The following is a 21,674-nucleotide window of genomic DNA, read 5'->3' as shown; positions in this document are numbered from 1 at the left end:
AAATGCATGGGCAACATCTGATAAACCTGAATGTTGTGAAGATTCAATAATAGAAGTCTGGTCTTCCATATGAGATATATTACATTACGAAGGAAAGAGGTTTATGCTAACAGCTTACCTAAGCTAAAGACATTTGGGATGATACATTCCACTTTTGGTAATGTGTCTAATTTCACAACAATACACGCAGACTCTTCAGAATGTGCACATTTAATCGCAGCAGCCATGTATCTTTGATCTGGGCAAATTCGGATGCTCTGGATAAGGGAATTATGAAACGGTAGTGCTTCTGAACTAAGCAATATTTCATTGTTTCCTTCATCTACAATGTAAGAAAGAAAAAGCAATACTGTAAACCTAATACAAAGAACAGCTATTGTTTCTGTGTACTTTTTGTGATTTTTATAAATGCAACGTTTTCCTATTAAATAGCAATGTATACATGCACGTTGTTCCAGCTAAAGATTGTCATGGAACAAATTAGGTATGACAAATCTATGTCCCAGTTCTTCAAACGGAATTAGAATGCAGCTCTAAATCCCACTTACCTGAGTGCCACTGAATTAAAAGAGATTTACTTCGGAGCAGACATGTATAGGATTACACAGACTGTCACAGCTGAATGAATAAGACTGTGCTACTTTTTTTTTTTTTTGCTTGATAATGCTATCTTAACTAATACTAATGGCAATATTTGTACTGTCCAGGAGATAAAGATTCCATAACCAGCAAGAAGCCCGCCCACCCCAAAAGCTTGCCACTCTGGATGATCTTCTGCAGTGGAAATTCCTTTGGAATGGGGTGGGCTGGCTTTTTAAGCACAGAGGACTCTCTGGAATGGTGTGGGATGCAATCTGAATGGTTGCAGTCAGACTGGGGAAAATTGGTAGAAACAGGGGATTCCCTCTTACATAAGGAGAAATACCTTCCAGTTGTAGGAGGGGCTCTCTGGATTCCACCCAATAATTTTGACAAAAGAAAAGCTTGACAAAATGTAAAGCTTTATTACTTTACATCTGGCCTTATCATCAGATTTTTGCCCCTAAAATTAGGTTGTTTCAAATACACTGTGTCACAGATTATGAAGCAAAGCTCTTAGATAAGAACAACTGCCAGCCTACTCATTTCATGTAGATATTGAAGAGCACAAAAGACAGAATAGATGCTCTGGGCACTTCATATGCCAATGGTCATGAGGTAGAACAGAAGTCTCCCAGCACCTACTGGGTCCATCCTATCACGAAGGACTGAAGCCAACACAAAACTGTATCAGGGCACTAATTTGACTCTACAACTGAATCAAGGATATTTGGGAACAATTATATTGACAGCTTGGAGTCGTTTCCCTATCTCAGGCTTTGATTAGAGCCTTGGCAGAAGCCTTGGCAAAGCAGTGGGAAACACCCTCAGAAAATCTTCCGGATCCACCAGCCACCAAGGGTGGAGAGCCAGTGGTAGCTAGGGAGATCATGCACTCGCAAACTACTTCAGACCAGAAAGTCATAGAATGGATGCTGAAATTCCCCAGGTCCAATAGCTTTAAAAGACTTCACCACCACCACCTCTGGTAAGGACACAAAACATGTCCCCTTGCTAAATCACCCTTTGTTGTAATGTGGTTTGACTGCCGTTTTTTGTTGTTGCTAAAACTGTGCATGGAAAACACTGAAAACAGTAAAAAGAAACCACCCTGGGCAACAACAAGAGGGACTCATACCTACTTCTCCCAGCTTCGAACGAAATATGCAGCCATTTTCTTCAAAGTAAACATACTCTCCAAACCTAATCTGTTCAAAATCAAGACAGACATGAATCCAAGACAAAATCTGCAGAATTAGGTCACCATCTCACATTAGGAGTCCAAATATTTTTCTGAAGCTTCTGCATAACAAACTGAACTCTTTTGAAGTTTATGGAACACAAAAAGAATACGAAACAATCAGCATCAGCAAATAATAATAATAATAATAATAATAATTTATTATTTGTACCCCGCCCATCTGGCTGGGTTTCCCCAGCCACTCTGGGCGGCTTCCAACAGAGATGAAAAATACACTAAAATATCACATATTAAAAACTTCCCTGAACAGGGCTGCCTTCAGATGTTTTCTGAATGTCAGGTAGTTGTCCATCGCCTTGACATCCGATGGGAGGGCATTCCACAGGGCGGGCGCCACCACCGAGAAGGCCCTCTGCCTGGTTCCCTGTAGCTTTGCTTCTCGCAGGGAGGGAACCGCCAGAAGGCCCTCGGAGCTGGACCTCAGTGTCCGGGCAGACCGATGGGGGAGGAGACGCTCCTTCAGATATACTGGACCGAGGCCATTTAGGGCTTTAAAGGTCAGCACCAACACTTTGAATTGTGCTCGGAAACGTACTGGGAGCCAATGTAGGTCTTTCAAGACCGGTGTTATATGGTCTCGGCGGCTGCTCCCAGTCACCAGTCTAGCTGCCGCATTCTGGATTAGTTGTAGTTTCCGGGTCACCTTCAAAGGTAGCCCCACGTAGAGCGCATTGCAGTAGTCCAAGCGGGAGATAACCAGAGCATGTACCACTCTGGCGAGACAGTCTGCAGGCAGATAGGGTCTCAGCCTACGTACCAGATGGAGCTGGTAAACAGCTGCCCTGGATACAGATTTGACCTGTGCCTCCATGGACAGCTGTGAGTCCAAAATGACTCCCAGGCTGCGCACCTGGTCCTTCAGGGGCACAGTTACCCCATTCAGGACCAGGGAATCCTCCACACCTGCCCGCCTCCTGTCCCCCAAAAACAGTACTTCTGTCTTGTCAGGATTCAACCTCAATCTGTTAGCCGCCATCCATCCTCCAACCGCCTCCAGGCACTCACACAGGACCTTCACCGCCTTCACTGGTTCTGATTTAAAAGAGAGGTAGAGCTGGGTATCATCTGCATACTGATGAACACCCAGCCCAAACCTCCTGATGATCCCTCCCAGCGGCTGCATGTAGATGTTGAAAAGCATGGGGGAGAGGACAGAACCCTGAGGCACCCCACAAGTGAGAGCCCAGGGGTCTGAACACTCATCCCCCACCACCACTTTCTGAACACGGCCCAGGAGGAAGGAGCGGAACCACTGTATGACAGTGCCCCCAGCTCCCAGCCCCTCAAGACGGTCCAGAAGGATGTCATGGTCGATGGTATCAAACGCCGCTGAGAGATCCAGCAGAACTAGGAAACAGCTCTCACCTTTGTCCCTAGCCCGCCGGAGGTCATCAACCAGTGCGACCAAGGCAGTTTCAGTCCCATGATGAGGCCTGAATCCCGACTGGAAGGGATCCAAATGGTCCGCTTCTTCCAGGCGTGCCTGGAGTTGTTCAGCAACCACTCGCTCAATCACCTTGCCCAAGAATGGAAGGTTTGAGACTGGGCGATAATTGGCCATCGTGGCCGCATCTAGAGATGGTTTTTTAAGAAGCGGTTTAATAACCGCCTCTTTCAGCGGGTCTGGGAAGGCTCCCTCACGGAGGGAAGCATTCACCACCCCACGAAGCCCATCGCCCAGTCCTTCCCGGCTAGCTTTTATAAGCCAGGATGGGCAAGGATCCAGGAGACAGGTGGTTGACTTCACTCGTCCGAGCAGCCTGTCCACATCCTCGGAGGTAACAGCTTGGAATTGATCCCACACAACTTGACCAGACAGGACTCTAGCACTCTCCCGCCCCGGCCCTGCTCCCACGGTGGAGTCTACTTCTTCCCGAATCTGAGCGATTTTATCTGCAAAAAACTTTGCAAAATCATTGCAGGAGAACATGTGGCCCGTACTGGGCCCCGATGTTACAGGTGGTTCCGCTAAATTGTGAACCACCTGAAAGAGTCTCCTGCTGCTGTTTTCTGCAGATGCAATAGAGGCGGTGAAGAAAGTCTTCTTCGCCGTCGCTATCGCCACTTGGTAGGCTCGACGTTGAGCTCTAACCTGTGTCCGGTCAGATTCAGAATGGGTTATCCGCCACCGGCGCTCTAGCCGTCTCAACGATTGTTTCATTGCCCTCAGATCCGTGGAAGACCACGGGGCTCTCCGGGCTCCATGCAATCGGAGAGGGCGCTTCGGAGCCAAACAGTCAATAGCCCTGGTTAATTCCGCATTCCAGCGGGCCACCAGGGAATCGGCTGAAAGGCCATCAACATGGGATAAAGCATCCCCTACCACTCTCTGGAAACCATTTGGATCCATTAAGTGGCGGGGGCGGACCATCCGAATCGGTCCCACCTCCCTGCAGAGGGGATGGGTCGCAGAGAAGTCCAGTTGCACCAGGAAGTGATCTGACCATGGCACTTCTTTCGTTTCACTTTTACTTAGTGTCAGATCACCAACATCCGTAGAGGTAAACACCAGGTCCAAGGCATGTCCGCGGCTATGGGTTGGGCCAGACTTATTCAGGGACAGCCCCATGGAGGCCATGCTTTCCACGAAGTCCCGAGCGGCCCCTTGTAAGGTCGTGTCGGCATGGATGTTAAAATCCCCTAGGACGACCAAGCTAGGTGTCTCCAGGAGAACATCCGCCACGACCTGAAGCAGCTCGGGCAGGGAATCCTTGGTGCAGCGGGGAGGTCGGTACACCAAAAGGAATCCTGTACTGCCCCTATTGCCCAACTTCCAGAACATGCACTCAGAAAACTGGGTCTCCCCAATAGGACGCCTGGTGCAAACTAATGACTTCCTAAAAATCACTGCAACCCCCCCTCCCCGCCCACATGACCTGGGTTGCTGTGCGTAAGAGAAACCTGGTGGACAAGCAGCGGCAAGGACAGGCCCATCTGCTTCATCCAACCAAGTCTCTGTTACACATGCCAGGTCAAGTCCTCCATCCATGATCAAGTCATGGATGGCAGTGGTCTTATGAATCATTGACCTGGCATTGCACAGCAACACTTTCAGGTCATGTGGGTATCCCTTGCTGATTCTAGTATTCATCCGGTCAGGACCAGACCCGGAGGCAGGGATAGTCCTCAGACAACGACTAAACCTGCCTCCTCTGTAATGACATGGTCTGGTCTTAGCGTAACTCCTCCTCCTACCCGTGATCACTGAGATCGGTTGTCCCAGTGCATCCCCCCCTGTGGAACATGCCCCAGCCATTTTGTGGGCTGGGGCCCACTCCCCGGCAGCCCTGACCCCTCCCCTTAAGAACAATATAACCCCTTTAAAAAACAACAACAAAAAAGCAACAACACAAATAAAACAATACAAACAAAAAACAATAAAAATTATAAAAATTACAAAAACATAAAATCAAACAAATTCCCAGGCCCAATAAACATCCACCCCACCCCACCCCACCCCACATACAAAAAATTCAAAATAAATTTTTTAAAAACATTTTAAAAGCACTCTGCACCCCTCCAGCAGTAACAGCAAGTGTCCTAGTGAGGCCCGTCAGGCCCCGCCCCAGGCCAGATGGTGAGTGGCAGGAAGGAGCAGGGCCCTCAGACACTCACACAGGAGAGTCCTCCTGGGCAGCGGAGTGCAGCAGTCCATGTGAGGCTTCAGGCCCCACCCCAGGCCAGATGGTGAGTGGCAGAAAGGAGCAGGGCCCTCAGACACTCACATACAGGAGAGTCCTCCTGGGCAGCAGAGCGCAGCAGTCCCTGTGAGGCTTCAGGCCCCGCCCCAGGCCAGATGGTGAGTGGCAAGAAGGAGCAGGGCCCTCAGACACCCACACAGGAGAGTCCTCCTGGGCAGCAGAGTCCAGCAGTCCTTATGAGGCTTCAGGCCCCGCCCCAGGCCAGATGGTGAGTGGCAGGAAGGAGCAGGGCCCTCAGACACTCACATACAGGAGAGTCCTCCTGGGCAGCAGAGCGCAGCAGTCCCTGTGAGGCTTCAGGCCCCGCCCCAGGCCAGATGGTGAGTGGCAAGAAGGAGCAGGGCCCTCAGACACCCACACAGGAGAGTCCTCCTGGGCAGCAGAGTCCAGCAGTCCTTATGAGGCTTCAGGCCCCGCCCCAGGCCAGATGGTGAGTGGCAGGAAGGAGCAGGGCCCTCAGACACTCACATACAGGAGAGTCCTCCTGGGCAGCAGAGCGCAGCAGTCCCTGTGAGGCTTCAGGCCCCGCCCCAGGCCAGATGGTGAGTGGCAAGAAGGAGCAGGGCCCTCAGACACCCACACAGGAGAGTCCAAATAAGGTTTATTAATGTAATTATCCTAATTTCTAATTACTCACAGAAACAATTGGGATACTGGTGCATCCCCAGATATTTGGCCATGGGCAGGGTCATTCTCTCCTCCAACCCAGGCTGCTGGAAGGTTTTAATTTTTTAAAATTTGTGTGGGGTGGTGGTGGTTTTTATTGTTGTTTCTTTTTATTGAGGGAGGGGAGATGGGTCTGGGATGAGAGGAGAGGAGCTGGGGCAAATCACAGCAGTTCAGGGTATGGGAAAGTATGGTGTGGGAGGTGGAGTAGGTTGGATAAGGGGCACAAAGCACAGGCTATTAGTGACTGAGCCATGTGCCAGCCCCTCCTCCAACCTGGAGATTTCCGGTTGTCGTATCAGCCAGCCCTTGGGTCTGCGGCTGCTGTTGCTGAATGCCAGGTCAGCTCTGAATAAGACCTCCCTCTCCGTGATCTGATTATGGATGAGGAGGTCAATCTGGTCTGTATCACTGCGACCTGGGTGGGTGAGCAGGATGGAATTGATCTCACCCAGCTGTGCCCACCCTGAGTACTCAGGGCAGCATCAGGGCAGATTTGATGGTCAGGGAGGGGGAGTTGCTGTGATCTATAGACATTATCTCTCTATATCATGTTGGGGGGTGGATCTAGAGTATGTGTTCCTGGTACTGAGCAACGGAGACAGATTCTGCTGGTTTAGTGCCCACCTCACTGCCTAGCAATCTCCCTGAGTGCTGGCTTTGGGGGACTTCAACATCCATGCTGAGGTGACTGGCTCAGGACCTCATGGTTGCCATGACAACCGTGGGGCCGTCTCAACATGTCATGGGGCTGTCCCAGCTGTGCCTCTATCAGGACTAGGATAGCTGAACTTCTGTCATCTATGCTTTGGTAATAAGGCAGTGTGTTGTATGTGGGGCTGCCTCCGAAGAAAGTTCATAAACTTCAGCTGGACTGCCTCCACTCATTTAAACTGACCCAGACCCTGCGATCATCATATGAGTCTCTTCCTCGTTTGGCTTCTCTGTTAGAGGTCTGGAGGGTGGCAACATGAGAATGGGCCTTTTCTGCAGCGGCTCCCTGCTTGTGGAGTATTTCCCCCCCCCCATGTATTTTCTTACCACTGGGCTGCTCAGGCTGGATGAATACTTGTCATAATGAGCTTGTAATCTTCGTTTGATCCTCTTTGTCATAGCCATATATTTTGCTGAACAAGCTCTCCAGTTCTCCTGCTCTGACTCTAGAAGACCCTGATACAAAACAAGCCACAAAAAGCCAAGTTCTATTAAGTAGGAACTGCATTCTTTGTCATGCATTGTAGAACTATGCTCAACAAACTTGGCCTTGCAGCAATTTGGCCAATACCATTTTGTATACCAAATGACAGGGGGGTTAAGTCAGGAGCACACTAAGCATGTTAACCATGTGAACATAATTATTTTTTTTTTTAGTCTTGGGGATTGGGGATACTCAATAAGCCTTGAGATCGTACGGGCTGGGAGTGGGGGTTATTTCTCTTTCTGTCACACTCCCCAAAGTACTGCATCTCCAAAGGGAAGTCTTCATTGCTGCTATTGATGGTTTCCCTTGCAAGCTGCAAGTAACAGCTTTGGAGATGAGATCTTTGTCAGGATCATGGGAGGCAGAGGGAGTATTAACCCTCATTCTCAGCCTCCACGGTCCTAAGGCTGCTTAGGCTTCCATTGCTGCTCTTTAAATACCAAAAAGTGTACTTAAAGTGCATATTAATGTCATTTCTAGTTTGGCCTTAAGAACTGAAGGTACCATTGTAAACGTAAACATTGTGCAAACACAAAGATTATCAGTGTACCTTACTTTGCACATGGAAGAGGATTTCTGCTCATCAAGAAAAAAGGATGTGAGATCTCTGATCTATGAACTATTTAGGGTCTTCTCTATCCTTCTACACAAGGATTCGAGGATTGACTGGGCTGAAAGATTTGTTCAAATGGCATACCTTACAGGAAAAGAATCTCCATGACCGAGAGGCTCCGTGGGAATGAGGAACAACACAGGGATTTCTCAAGTGCTTTGCAAAGAAAAATGCCTGTAGCTTTGTTTGACTACAAGATCTTAGGACTGCAGATACAGAATATTTAGAGTGGTTCTTGCAGTGACCAGTACTGCCCTTCAGGAGGCGAAGAAAGTAAATGGAGCCTAAAAACATGATGACAATATATTCATTTTACTTGATTCTTCATTCTTAAAAAATATATTTATGATTCCAAAGTCATGTCAGGCTTGATTAAAGTAGACACCACGACACGGTATGAACTGATGGCAACAGTTATGCAGCATGTACAGGAATCAGAGTGAAAGCTGCGGAGGGGAAAGAAACAATTGTAAACATTTCTTCACAACTTTTCAAAAACAGTATATATGTTAAAAGGTTGTAAGAATTCCCACATGATGCTCAATATTGCCAGTATCCTCACAGTTAAAAGATGCCTTAAAATATAACAGTGAAGCAATTATATTTTGCAACATAAGATCCTAACAGCCCATGCCATCTCCCCATAAAGAGCCAGGGGACTCATCTCAGGAATTCAGGCAGCAGCGCCCAGGTGACTTATTCCCTGCAGCACTGAGGCAGCTCATAGGTTGAATGAATTATTGGCGTGATTTTTCCTGTGCTGCAGTAGCATTCTTATAAAGCATATTTACTTCTCAGCAAGCAACCACAGAGCTGCACCGTTACTATAGCATATACAACCTAAGGAGCAGTTATTTCCCATATATTTGCTGTTTTAGTAAATAAGGACATTTATTGTCTGTAACGATGCCATGGGAATTTGAAGCAGAATTTAGCTAAATTTCAGTACAATGGCAATTTCTAGTTCGGCAAAATCAGTAGGAATGCAGTATCAGGACCTACCTTTTAACTTTTTGGCTTTCCGTAAGCAGGTATATAATACTTCAGGGGGGAAACGCGAATCTCACTGCGGAAGCCGCTACAGCTCAGAATCTGTTGATCGCTGACAAGCGCAGCAGCATGGTGAGACGAACTGCGATGGCATCATAGCTCCGCGACTCAACGCCTCAGTTGCCCTCACTCGACACACTTGACACCGTTGCCCATAAGCAAGATGGCAGCTAAGGCCGCTTTCTAGAGTCACTAGTTTGCCCTTAGACAAAATGGTGGCCCAGCATCACACGTCCCTTCTATCGTTTTCCCTGCCCGTAGATAAGATGCCGGAGAACCTGGACCCTCCTGTCTCCATTTTGGTTCCGGGCATTTAAATAGCACCAAAACTCAAACCCTGATTTGAGATAATTATCCCAACTTTGCTCTCTCTCTCGTTAAAATTATATTCTGATATTTTATCCCGAGCCGAAGCCGAAATAAAATATTTATACTTTTTAAGTTTTCATAGCGATTTTGGGTTGTTTTCTTTAAAGAGGGAGCTACTGTGCCTTAACATGACGGGCAGAAAAATCAACAGGTGAAGTTCCTCCCCGTCTTCCTATGGCTCCACAGAGTAGGAGCGATAGGGATGAGAGGGAAGCTTCGTCGGCTATATTCCTTCTGCTATGGTGGTGGAGAGTCTTCAGACCGCGTCTTCCCCTCTTTGAAAAGAAACGCTCAAAGAGGTCATATAAAACTCCTCCAAGCCTCGAAAGCTTCCCAAGTCCATCTCCCCTCACGGTTACCGCAGCTTATCAAAACAAAAAAAATTCCTTCCAGTAGCACCTTAAAGACCAACTAAGTTAGTTCTTGGTATGAGCTTTCGTGTGCATGCACACGAAAGCTCATACCAAGAACTAACTTAGTTGGTCTTTAAGGTGCTACTGGAAGGAATTTTTTTTGTTTTGACTATGGCAGACCAACACGGCTACCTATCTGTAACCGCAGCTTATCAGACCGCGCAGCATCCCTTAGCCCTTATCAAAGATGGCGCCCAACGTCCCTCCTCTCCCTCCGGGCTCCATGGGAGGTTCTCTGTCACAGCTGCTGCTGGAAAAGATTGAGGCGAAAGCTCTGAGGCGGCTTCCCCCCACCCCCACCCCCCATGTGCTCTCCCTCTCTCTGTGAGGCGGCGGGTCGCTCGGGGCTATCCTTTCCCCGTTGCACTTCGCTTCCTACCCCGCCTCACTCTTTTTGTATATCTATTATTTTTGGCGCGCTCTCCCTCAAGTTTGAGCCCCGGCACGAGCCGCTCCCGCCATGAGCGCTTCTCCCCCAGCTGACAGGTGTCAGGCAGAAGGAGAGGAGGGAGACGCCGGAGGAGCCCGGGAAGGAAGCCGGCAAGCAGCCGCCAAAGCCCGCTGGGTGCTCCTCAGACAGGTACCTTTCCCTTTCCCAGCCAGGGACGTCGTTATCCCCCCCACCATCCTCATCGTCAGGGGGTCCTGCCTGTCTCTCCGTCTCTCTCGGCGAAGGGCTTCCGCCGTCATCATTTCACTTTTATTTTTCACAGCGCCCCGCGAGGAGAGCCCCATTTCAGGGACGGGGGTGTGTGGGGGTGTGGTGAGGAAATGAGATAAGGGCATGACTTCACGCAGATCGCAAAGTTGGAAGGGACCCCGAGGAGGACCATGTAGTCCCGTGGTTCCCAATGTGGGGCACACGCCCCACAGGTGGGGGGGGCAATTTGATTTTCAAGGGGGGCAATTCGAGAATGAGTTATTAACAGTGAATGATGGCCTTATAGGCTTCCTTCAGGTGAACAGGAGTTCACTTTATGAATAACAAGAATTATATGGGGGTGGTCAGGATTTTAGAGATGCTTAGGTGGGGCATGGCCCCCCAAAAAAGGTTGGGAACCACTGATCTAGTCCAACCCCCTGCAATGCAGCTGTCCCATACAGGGATTGAACCTGCGATCTTGGCAATTATCAGCACCATGCTCTACCAGGCATGGCCAAACTTGGCCCTCTAGATGTTTTTTGGGACTACAATTCCCATCATCCCTTACCACTGGTCCTGTTACCTAGGGATGATGGGAGTTGTAGTCCCAAAAACATCTGGAGGGCCAAGTTTGGCCATGCCTGCAACTTGCCCAAAGTGCCCTCCCTGCTCTTGAGGTTGTGAATGAACCAAAGCCCCCCCCCCCGCTGTTTCTGTTAGTAATATCATTTATTTTAATTTTTACCCTACCCTTCAAGGAGGTCTGGGTGGATGTCTGTGGTTCTAGTCAACATTTCTATCCTTGCAAACAACCCTGTGAAGTAGGCTAGGTTGAAGGAGAGTATTGGACTCAAGGCTGCCCATTCATGGCTGAATGGTGACTCTTGTCTCGGATCTTCTCAGCCCTGATGCAACCCTCTAACTCAGGGGTCTGCAAACATTTTCAGCAGGGGGCCGGTCCACTGTCCCTCAGACCTTGTGGGGGGCCGGACTATATTTTGAAGGAAAAAAATGAATGAATTCCTATGCCCCACAAATAAACCAGAGATGCATTTTAAATAAAAGCACACATTCTACTCATGTAAAAACACCAGGCAGGTCCCACAAATAACCCAGAGATGCCTTTAAAATAAAAGGGCACATTCTACTCATGTAAAAACACGCTGATTCCCGGACTGTCTGCGGGCCGGATTTAGAAGGCAACTGGGCCAGATCTGGCCCCCAGGCCTTAGTTTGCCTTCTCATGCTCTAACTAACCCAGCCCATTCCAACCTGCTTCCCACCAGATATTTTGGAATACAAATCCCATCAGTCCCAGCCAGCATATGCAAAAAAGCTGTTCTAACTATTAAATCACGTTGGCTGTCCAGAACACCCGTTTTTCTGGTTTACTCACCCATGTTGCTAGGCAAGAGAGTAGTTAAAAAATCAACCTCCTCCCACTCTTCAGTGAGCTGTAGAGAGTTCAGTGGATATGAGTGCTGAAATTGCTGTAACTGTGTTTAAGTTGCTTTTAATGAGTGGTGTGACAATTTTATGGTTGGATTTTATTCTAGATCTCTGTTTCAGCTTTTCTGTGGCCCGCTCTGATATTGCAGTAATAATGAAAAGTGGGTAACAATATTCTAAGTAAATAAGTGGGAAATGCGGTGTATTTTTTGTGTGCAAATGCTCTATGGCACTGAGCCTTTTGTCAGTCAAAATACCACCCTTTGAAGCTGATCCCTGTTATAGTTGCAGGTCACAGCTGCTCCCCGTGGCTGCCACAATGTGTGGGAGCCACTCGCAAAGGTGCATTGTGTGGAGAACCTTTGCGCCACTGTCAGCATCATGTCTCCTGAAGCGCTGTGTGGTTGCCTCCCCTCAGAAAGCATACTGTATAATTGGGAAACGTTCATAGAATCATAGAATCATAGAGGTGGAAGAGACTACAAGGGCCATTGAGTCCAACCCCCTGCCAAGCAGGAAACACCATCAGAGCACTCCTGACATATGGTTGTCAAGCCTCTGCTTAAAGACCTCCAAAGAAGGAGACTCCACCACACTCCTTGGCAGCAAATTCCACTGTCGAACAGCTCTTACTGTCAGGAAGTTGTTCCTAATGTTTAGGTGGAATCTTCTTTCTTGTAGTTTAGATCCATTGCTCCGTGTCCGCTTCTCTGGAGCAGCAGAAAACAACCTTTCTCCCTTCTCTATGTGACATCCTTTTATATATTTGAACATGGCTATCATATCACCCCTTAACCTCCTCTTCTCAAGGCTAAACATGCCCAGAACAGGGCAACTTAAATTATCAAGGAGGATGGAGCAACTCCCCGATGCAGAAAGTTTGCAGCATTTGGGACTTTTTAGTTTAGAGAAATGGGACGTGGGTGGCACTGTGGGTTAAACCACAGAGCCTAGGACTTGCCAATCAGAAGGTCGTCGGTTCGGATCCCGTGACGGGGTGAGCTCCCGTTGATTGGTCCCTGCTCCTGCCAACCTAGCAGTTCGAAAGCATGTCAAAGTGCAAGTAGATAACTAGGTACTGCTCTGGTGGGAAGGTAAACAGCATTTCCGTGCGCTGCTCTGGTTCGCCAGAAGTGGCTTAGTCATGCTGGCCGCGTGACCTGGAAGCTGTATGCCAGCTCCTCGGCCAATAAAGTGAGATGAACGCCGCAACCCCAGAGTCAATCACGACTGGACCTAATGGTCAGGGGTCCCTTTACCTTTACCTTTAGTTTAGAGAAAAGTCAACTAAGAGGAGGATAGAGAAATAACTCATGGACTTCCAATGGCGCTGAATGTTGGAAAATTGAGGACAAATAAAAGAAAGTACTTTCGTACACAACACATAGTTAAACAAGAAGCAGCGATGGCCACAAAGGATTAGAGAAGTTCCTGGAGGAGAAGGCTATTAGCAGCAACTAGCCATCATTGCTGTGAAACCACAGGAGGGCAGAGTGCTCTTGCCCTTGGATCCTGCTTGCGGATTTCCCACAGGAATTTGGTCAGCCACTGTGAGAACAGGATGCTGGACTAAGATGGGCCATTGGCCTGATCCACAGGCTCTCCTTGTGTTCTCATAAGTGCTAGAAAAAGAACATTAAATACTCTGTAGCACAAAGTTTAAGAATTGGCAAATTTATATGTCACTGTAGTGAAATGTGAGCTTTTAGGCAAGATGTTATTAAGAAGTTTCAAGAAGTAAGTAAGTTTCTGTGAGGAAAGTCTTTCTCAGTTAATAAAGAGTGTTGTACAATATTAGACATCCTTCAACCTTCTTAAGCGGTTATGGTCAAAAGAATAAACATTATTTTTGACTCCCTTCTGCCAGTCCAAAATTGACAAACGGGCCCATGATTTTGGAGCAGTAGCCGATTATACTCTGCCTATCAGAATTCAACCTGAGCTAAACTGTCACAATGTAGCAAGCTCCTGTTTCATTAGAAGCCCAATATCAAAATTACATTTATCAGTCCTTATGCTAGTTACCACAGCTTTCTTAAATCCTGTGATGGATACTGGGAGTAACTAACCAAATTAACTTTTACTACTTTTTAAACATATAACCACAATTAACCTTAAATAGTATAATTACACCACTTTAAAATGAATGTCTCACATTGGGTAATAGTACCTGTTTCTCCAAAAGCAGAGTTAATAAGAATGTATCCTATTCAGATGCATACCTGTGGACAGGAATTTTAGAAATGCATGAAGTTACACCAGGGACAAGCAGTCCAATGCCTGCAAGTCTTTGTTAGAACAGTAGGAATTATAACTTATTAAAATATTTAATTTAATTTAATATTAACTACTGTAATTTGTTTTCCTCCCAAAGGGTCGTAGGACAATCAAAATGAAAAACCATAACAATAAAATGTGTAAACAGAAAATAAGTTTAAAAGAAGCATAAACCATGCCACCACACACAAATGGTGAGAGGCCTAGATTAAGCAGAGTATTTCTGAAAACAACAGCCAAGAAGGACCAGACTTCTTAGTTTTGAAATATAGCTGTGTGGCTTTCAACTCTGTGTCCTTGAACCAAGGGGGAAAAGTTATAGAATATAGTGTGGTGAAATCATTCATCTATGAGACTAGTCTTCTGTATGGCTTACTGCTTTTCTGGACCACTTTTAGACCAACAAACAATAAAGGGCTTCATTTAAATTGTGCTAATATTGTACAGCAATGAAAAACGAATACCTGACATAAACACAATTCACAAATCAGTGTTATTTCTACGATGACGCTGCTTACCAACACACTTCTTATTTTGGAATTTAAGCTTTTAATTTGTTATGAGCCTGCCTTGACAGGGTTAACCCTGAAAAGTGGCCTAAAGATACTGAAATGAAATTAATGAAACAGGGTGTCCTAGCAATGAGAGCTGAAGTGGATAAAAAAATTATAGAACACCAACAAAAGTGCAGAACAGTCCTTGAACCACATTCTTGGTTCTTTCAACAGAAAATAACATAATGGATATTTTTGAAGAACATTTACTTAACCTCTGCAAGTTGTGTCTCCTGGAGGTTCATACATTCATCATTTTGATTTTGATCATATAATGGCAAAACATTTCTTCCAATAAGAATGATGACACCAAATCTTGTCAGTGAAAAAGGATCATGTGTCAGGTTGATGAAGGTAAAAACGATATCACACATTGCTGCATCTTCTAGGTTTACAGTGTGTGGTTTGAGTGTCTTTCAGGCACCTAGTTTTTGAACCATACGCTGCTTGTTATGACTCAGATGTCTTGCGTTTACTGGTTCATGCCCCATAAACATAGATTTTATATAGCTGCTGCTTGATAGATTAGGGCTCTGCAGGAATGCACTACTATAATTTTGCTCAGTGATGTCGTGGTCAGCAGCAGGTACTAGCATTTCACCCTTAACTTATTTTTCTTTCCTACAGCTTCCTTCTAGATGTGAAGGTAGCTCTGCATGTTTTGTGAAAATACACACTCAGACTTGGACTTCTATTCCAGTCCGTGTAATCGTACCCACTTCCATATTTATCCACTCCACTCTACTAATATGCTTGATTTTACCCCATAAATCTACGAGATAGGCACTTCTACCATTCTCACAATGTTTGCCACAAAGACTGTGTTTGCATGTAACGCAAAGCCATAAATTATGTGCCTGAACAGTGTGTTGCTGCATACAGCCCAACCTCTCCTGCTTTGCACCTTCCTTTGTGTGAGGGGCTCAGCATATCACAAAGATATGACACACAGATCTGGGATTGTGGGTTGCTAGGTTTTAACAAACCGCGGTTGCTAAGCCAAAATCAAACCATGGTTGCCTGTTGTGATTTGTTAAGATGGAGCATGGTTGCTGGTTGCCTGTTGTGATTTGTTAAGATGGAACAAAGCACGTCCCGCTGCTTGAACTTCATGTTAAGCTATCCACTGCATAGTTTGATTACCGGCTCATAAGAAGGGAGAAACAAATGGGAGCATTACTAAACCATAGTTTATGGCTTAACACTTTTTGCAAACATGACTTGAATCCATAAACGATTTTTGTGGTCTGCGTAGATTCTAATTAATCAATGATATTATATACTTTGTCATAAGTTTTATACTGGGCACTGCAAGCTTAAGCATGCCTCACTCTTCACAGGACATTTCAGAATGGATTAAAAAAAAAGGCATGTCTGCAGTGAATTAAAATAATACTTGTTTTAAAATGGTAAATTAAGCCAGAACTCATTCAAATGAATGTAAAGGAAAATGCATTAGATACCGAACACCACCTTTATTTTGGATGCAAATAGTTGGGAGAATGCCAGTATTTCTGTAGCTCTTTTTTTTTTTTAAAAAAAAAATGACCGCTCAGTACTATCAAATGAAATACTTCCCATTCATTTTCTACAGTTGGAACTAGTCAAGAATTAAGGTTATAGCTTTATGGATCAGCTTTCTTTATTTCTTGTGCTTGTCTGTTTCCTTAGTGACCATTCTCATTTGCTTTTCTGGATAATGTGCTTGTTGTAAGGGTCCCTGGGGCGCATTCATTTAGAATGGCTGTATAAGGTAAGTTAGTGATCCTTGAAGTTCACTCAGAGGGCATCATGTAAACAGAGAACACTGTCTCTCAACCTTTTCAAAGCCTTATGTTAGCCAGCCTTGAACAGGTTTGACACCTTTTGCTTTTTCATCTTTGTTTCTAAAACAGCTAAACGGTTTATACCACAGGGCAGTAGAAAAAATGAGGTTTGTAAATGCTTTGAGGAGATTGAAAGACACAAAATGTTAATGCACTTCCATACTATCAGTTTTTATAACATAGCTACTGTTATGGTTAACCTGTTTTCCCCTGTGTCTTGCTGAAATGTTGTTAATTGAAAGCTTTATAATGAGATATTTCATTTGATCCTAGAGTTTTGCTCGATGGGCAGAGCAACCCTATGGCCTATTTAAGAGGGCTGTCAATATATTTGAATTTAGATTGACATAACTAATTTGGGTCCTAAACTCTCCCAGCAGTAGTGTCAAAAGTACAAATATAGGAGAAAAAGTGGCAATATAAAAATGCCAACCACTCTCATAGCATGCCTTATAACTCTGTTGCCACCCACCAAACAGTGTGGCTCCCAATGTTGCCACCACATTAGTCATATTTTTCAGGGCTAGACAAAGAATGAATAATGGTCCAGTGGTTAGGACACCTGCACATCAGACCCAGAGATTATAGGCTTCACAGAAGAAAGGGTCAAATATTGGTGCACTACCAGTTATTCCACACAGATTATGTGCGTGTAACTCCAAGCAACACAAATGCAGGCATAACTTTGAGTTGCGCACCCAGGCCCTGTGAACACCCCGCTTCCCGGGCATCAACAATTAAATGACCACACATAACAACATTCTTTGGTTCAAATTAGGTCACAACTTATTGATTACAGATGTAAGTGGCTTTGACTTAGGCACTGGACATAACTGGTATCAATAGTCCACTTGCGAGTTGATTCTCCAAGGGGTTGAACTTCCTTCAGGAGAGGCTTTGCATCTCCCAATGGCTGAGGTCCCGACAGAGAGTCAGCAGAGACAACGGGACGTCACCATGCCACAACACAGCACTACCTATTAAATTGTAAGCTGTATTGTGCTTATGCAGAGTGTTTAGTAGCAATCCTATTCTTGGCCAACCAGCATAATTTGAGGATAGGCTTGCGGTGTTAATTGAACTTGAGTTAAACTTGATTAGGCATTTCTGCCATAAAAAAAAAGATTATGTGAAACAGATTTTTAATTAGCTGAAAGACTGACTTTTAGGAGGTATGCAAAGTCCTTATTAACCAAATAAGAGAGAATGTTTTTCATAAACTGTGTAGCCTTGGTTATCAGATCAGGGTTGGGGCACCTATGGCCCCCCAGATGGTGTGGGGCTCCCAACTTCCACCATCCTGCTTTTGTACTGTGGTCCTCCTTGGGGGCTTCCCATAGGCATCTGGTTAACTTTTGTGAAAACAGAATGCTGGACTAGATGGGCCTTTGAGCTTATCCAGCAGGGCTTTTCTTTTGTTCCTATCCCTGGTCATGTTGGTTGGGGCTGATGGGCATCCAACAAAATCTGGAGGACCACAGGTTCCCTATCCTTGATCTAGATTGACTAACTTAAGACAAATTCAGCATGATGACATTGTGTCATTGCCATCTTACCTACATTGCTCCTGTACTTGCTCCCCACGCTTCTAGTTTTGGGTTGCCATCCTATCCCACACCCGCCCACACAGCTCCAACATTCCTGTGTCCTTGTAGTGTGTATTGCATTACATTACTTTCATGGTTATAAAGATGTCAACAATAGCTGCTAGCTTGCAATTACCTCAGTGTGAGACATTTTCAATTTGAATAATTGCTTTTGAGCATTAAAGCTCTATATTGTAAGTGGTTAAATTTTCATGACCTTTTTTTTTAACCAAAGGTTCTGAAGAAAAAACACTTGAAGAATGTTCACCTTCCGCAAGTATCAGTAAGGAGATTTGCTTCATTCAGTCTCTTCTCAGTAACAGAAGAGGAGAGAAGGGTGGCAGATGACCAAGGAACCTGGCTTCAGTACAAAAGCATCTATTATCCTGAATACAGTATATCCTTGAAGTAAGTATTCTTCTGTTTTTGCAGGTACTGTCTATGCCTGCCACATGTCACTTTTGATTTTCCCCTTTCAATTTTCATTTTTATTAGTTTAAATAATTTAGTCACATCTTAAGATTTGATGAAATCATTACAGTATATGAATTTCAGTATTCAGTTGAATTTGCTTTGTCCAGTTCAATATGCATTGCTGTGGTCTAAACCACCGAGCCTCATGGGCTTGCCGATCGGAAGGTCGGCAGTTCACATCCACACGACAGGGTGAGCTCCCGTTGTTCTGTCCCAGCTTCTGCCAACTTAGAAGACAGAAAGCATACCAGTGCAAGTAGATAAATAGGTACTGCTGGTACATGTGTACCTTCTCGCCACAGCAGTACCTATTTATCTACTTGCACTGGTTTGCTGTCTAACTTCTTGCACTGGTTGCATTCTCACAAAACACATATTTGAGCTGATTTTTGTGTTTATGCAGGAGAGAATTTGGAACTATAAAGGGGAAAGTGACTTGGGAGTGGTTTGGAGCAGAGATGTGGCAGGAAGGGAGAATACTATGTACCCCCTGCCAATTTTGTGCACCAAATCTTCCTCCCAAATGTAAAGGAGCTAGCTATTGGGTTCATGTTCAAGTGTGTAAATGCAACATGGTGTTTGCCCTAAGGATGGAACTAGATGTGATGGTGGCAGACCTGGTGTCATGTCCCCAGAGTCCAACAGTGACCAAAATACTGCAGAGGCTGCAGAGTCATTAGCTAAGTAAGGAGCCAGACTGGGTATCTTGATCTGTGCCTTCACCTTCCTCCCAATCTACTCACTGTCCTTATCATGTAGTGAGTGCACCAGCTGGGATACCAGGGAGCCCAGAAATGCCTGTCTGCAGGCCAGAGGGTTGGCCCTAAACGATACAGTTCTCACAAAAGGAATAGAGACTTGGAGAGGTAGACTGGAAGCAGACCACTGCTATCATTTGTCAGAGTAAGTTGCATACTTACTGCATCTGACCTGTCTTGCCACCATGCCCCACGGCCTTCTTCACAAGGCCAGGCCTGGACACCTGTGCCTTCAAATGCAAGCACAGGTGAAGCAGATGGAGGATTTCAAGGGGGAAAGCAGCACGCTCAGTGGGAGTGCTGAACTTCTTGCCTTTATGCTACCTCCTGCAATCTCTCCCACATGGCATTTCTCCCAACTGGTGCATTTCTGGTCTTGGAGCCTAGCTGCGGCCATAGTGGCTGGAAGAAGGGATATGGAAGAAATCACCCTTGCCCACTTATTTTTTCACCTGAAATGGATCCCTCTGAGCAATTTAATGACAATCTGAGTTTAGTTACATTTGTCTGCTGCAATCATTTTAGTCCCACTCTTGGTACTACCATCAGGATTACAATCCATCTCCTCATCTTGTCTTCATGGCATTTTTTTTATTAATATATTTTTCCATAATCCAGCTTTCTCTCATAGTAAACTGGCTATCGGAAAATGTCAGAATACATTTGATGGCCAAACAGAGAGATGTTCTCAGCAAGGAGAATTTGAGCATGCTGTGGAATCCCACTGAAACCTCTGATGCAACAGCTCACACAAAGCAGCTATAAAACCCTGCGGGAACTATTACTGTACAAGATTTTGACAGTCCTGATAAAGCACTTGATAAATGAGTTACCAAAGTTAGATTTATAGTTTTCTTTCTATCATTTATTTGACTCCACACACTTCTGAAGCTTGTACTTCATAGCAGGACAGCAGTAGCTTAAACAACCTGAAGGCTATACTTTTTTCCTATAGCCCCTTATTAAGCCTGCTGTGGAGTTTTATATTTCCTGCCTAGAAGGTATTATTCCGGAGGATCTGACTGAGTTTACACAACTTAGAAATCATTGAATGGCACCAGTTCTTAGTGGAAAAGGACATACACATATAAAGTTTAATTTAAAGTAAAGGTAAAAGGTAAAGGTACCCCTGCCCGTACGGGCCAGTCTTGACAGACTCTGGGGTTGTGCGCCCATCTCACTTAAGAGGCCAGGTGCCAGCGCTGTCCGGAGACACTTCCGGGTCACGTGGCCAGCGTGACATCGCTGCTCTGGCAAGCCAGAGCCGCACACGGAAACGCCGTTTACCTTCCCGCTGGTAAGCGGTCCCTATTTATCTACTTGCACCCGGAGGTGCTTTCGAACTGCTAGGTTGGCAGGCGCTGGGACCGAGCAGCGGGAGCGCACCCCGCCGCAGGGATTCGAACCGCCGACCTTTCGATCGGCAAGCCCTAGGCGCTGAGGCTTTAACCCACAGCGCCACCTGCGTCCCTAATTTAAAGTACATCTTATTAAATATTAGCTGAAGTTGCCCAGGAATTCGAAGAACCTCCCAACTATTGAAATTTATAAATGGATAATGTAATTTTACAGCTTTACACACACCCTGATCTAGGGCCCTGATCTGACCTGGGAGTACCTGATTTGGATGCAGCCCAGAATTGATTCAGAGTTCAATTTTTATTAAGGTTTAAAAAATCCTATATAGTCAGGAGCGAGGGAGGAGAAGGACCTCCTGACCACACTGCAGAGAGCAGGAGAAATCAGTCCTGCTGGGTGCTGCTTTGCAAACACATACCCTGTAAGAAACATATTGGTGAAGCAGACCCTTGCAGCCAGGACAACTGAACCCTTGGCACACAATTCCTGCAGCACTGCTGCATGTGCTTAGCTGCTGTGCCAGGTCTGCTTGGACTCGCCCTTCTGCCGTCCCTGCTTTTCACATCATAGCCTGCAGTGTGTCCTGCCTAAGTGTGGTTCAGGCTCCAGCTGCCCTGCTGCCTCCTACTCCTTTACTGTAGCTTATCTGGCTGCCATGGCTGCTGCATTGTGGTAAATGGACCCACCACTACTTTGAATCCACATGGCAGACTGAACCATTCCAATCTGCTCCAGTTTGGGTGCCTCTGAAGATATTATTCTCTAATTGGTGTGGTGATGTCAAACTGCTGATTTGGGTGCCTCTGGAGAGATCATCACACTTTTTTGAATAGTGATTGCTTTGTCTATGTTTATGAATGGTTGGATGCCATTTTGAATCAAGATGGTAGACCAA

At 45.8% G+C, this 21,674-nt stretch overlaps 2 protein-coding genes across 8 annotated transcripts in view; one reads left to right on the top strand and one right to left on the bottom strand.

The window, feature by feature from the left end:
- The window catches only part of PREPL (prolyl endopeptidase like), a 29,810-nt gene extending 19,065 nt beyond the window's left edge, over positions 1-10,745 (bottom strand). For 3 of the 6 annotated variants that reach the window (XR_013836568.1, XM_079968631.1, XM_079968628.1), the window contains exons 1-6: positions 9,986-10,097; positions 9,024-9,788; positions 8,106-8,467; positions 7,249-7,377; positions 1,718-1,787; positions 119-322 (exon numbers count right to left, since the gene is read on the bottom strand). Coding sequence is in view for 5 of the 6 variants with exons in the window: in XM_079968631.1 (XP_079824757.1) it covers positions 119-322; positions 1,718-1,787; positions 7,249-7,377; positions 8,106-8,315 (613 nt within the window). In the remaining variant the exon portion in view is untranslated. Of the gene's footprint in view, positions 1-118; positions 323-1,717; positions 1,788-7,248; positions 7,378-8,105; positions 8,468-9,023; positions 9,789-9,985; positions 10,098-10,437 lie in introns of those variants that run through there. The other 3 variants (XM_079968629.1, XM_079968630.1, XM_079968632.1) reach the window with 3 other exon arrangements.
- Positions 10,305-21,674, top strand: part of CAMKMT (calmodulin-lysine N-methyltransferase) — a 254,117-nt gene continuing 242,747 nt past the window's right edge. The window contains exons 1-2 of one of the 2 annotated variants that reach the window (XM_079968972.1): positions 10,305-10,433; positions 18,424-18,596. In XM_079968972.1, the coding sequence (XP_079825098.1) occupies positions 10,314-10,433; positions 18,424-18,596 (293 nt within the window). In that variant the 5' untranslated portion in view covers positions 10,305-10,313. Of the gene's footprint in view, positions 10,434-15,010; positions 15,131-18,423; positions 18,597-21,674 lie in introns of those variants that run through there. The other variant, XM_079968973.1, reaches the window with a different exon arrangement.

Source organism: Podarcis cretensis, assembly GCF_951804945.1.
Source record: "Podarcis cretensis genome assembly, chromosome: 3".
NCBI lineage: Eukaryota > Metazoa > Chordata > Lepidosauria > Squamata > Lacertidae > Podarcis > Podarcis cretensis.
Note: the sequence above shows the minus strand (reverse complement) of the source record. Positions and strands in the feature narration are given on the sequence as shown.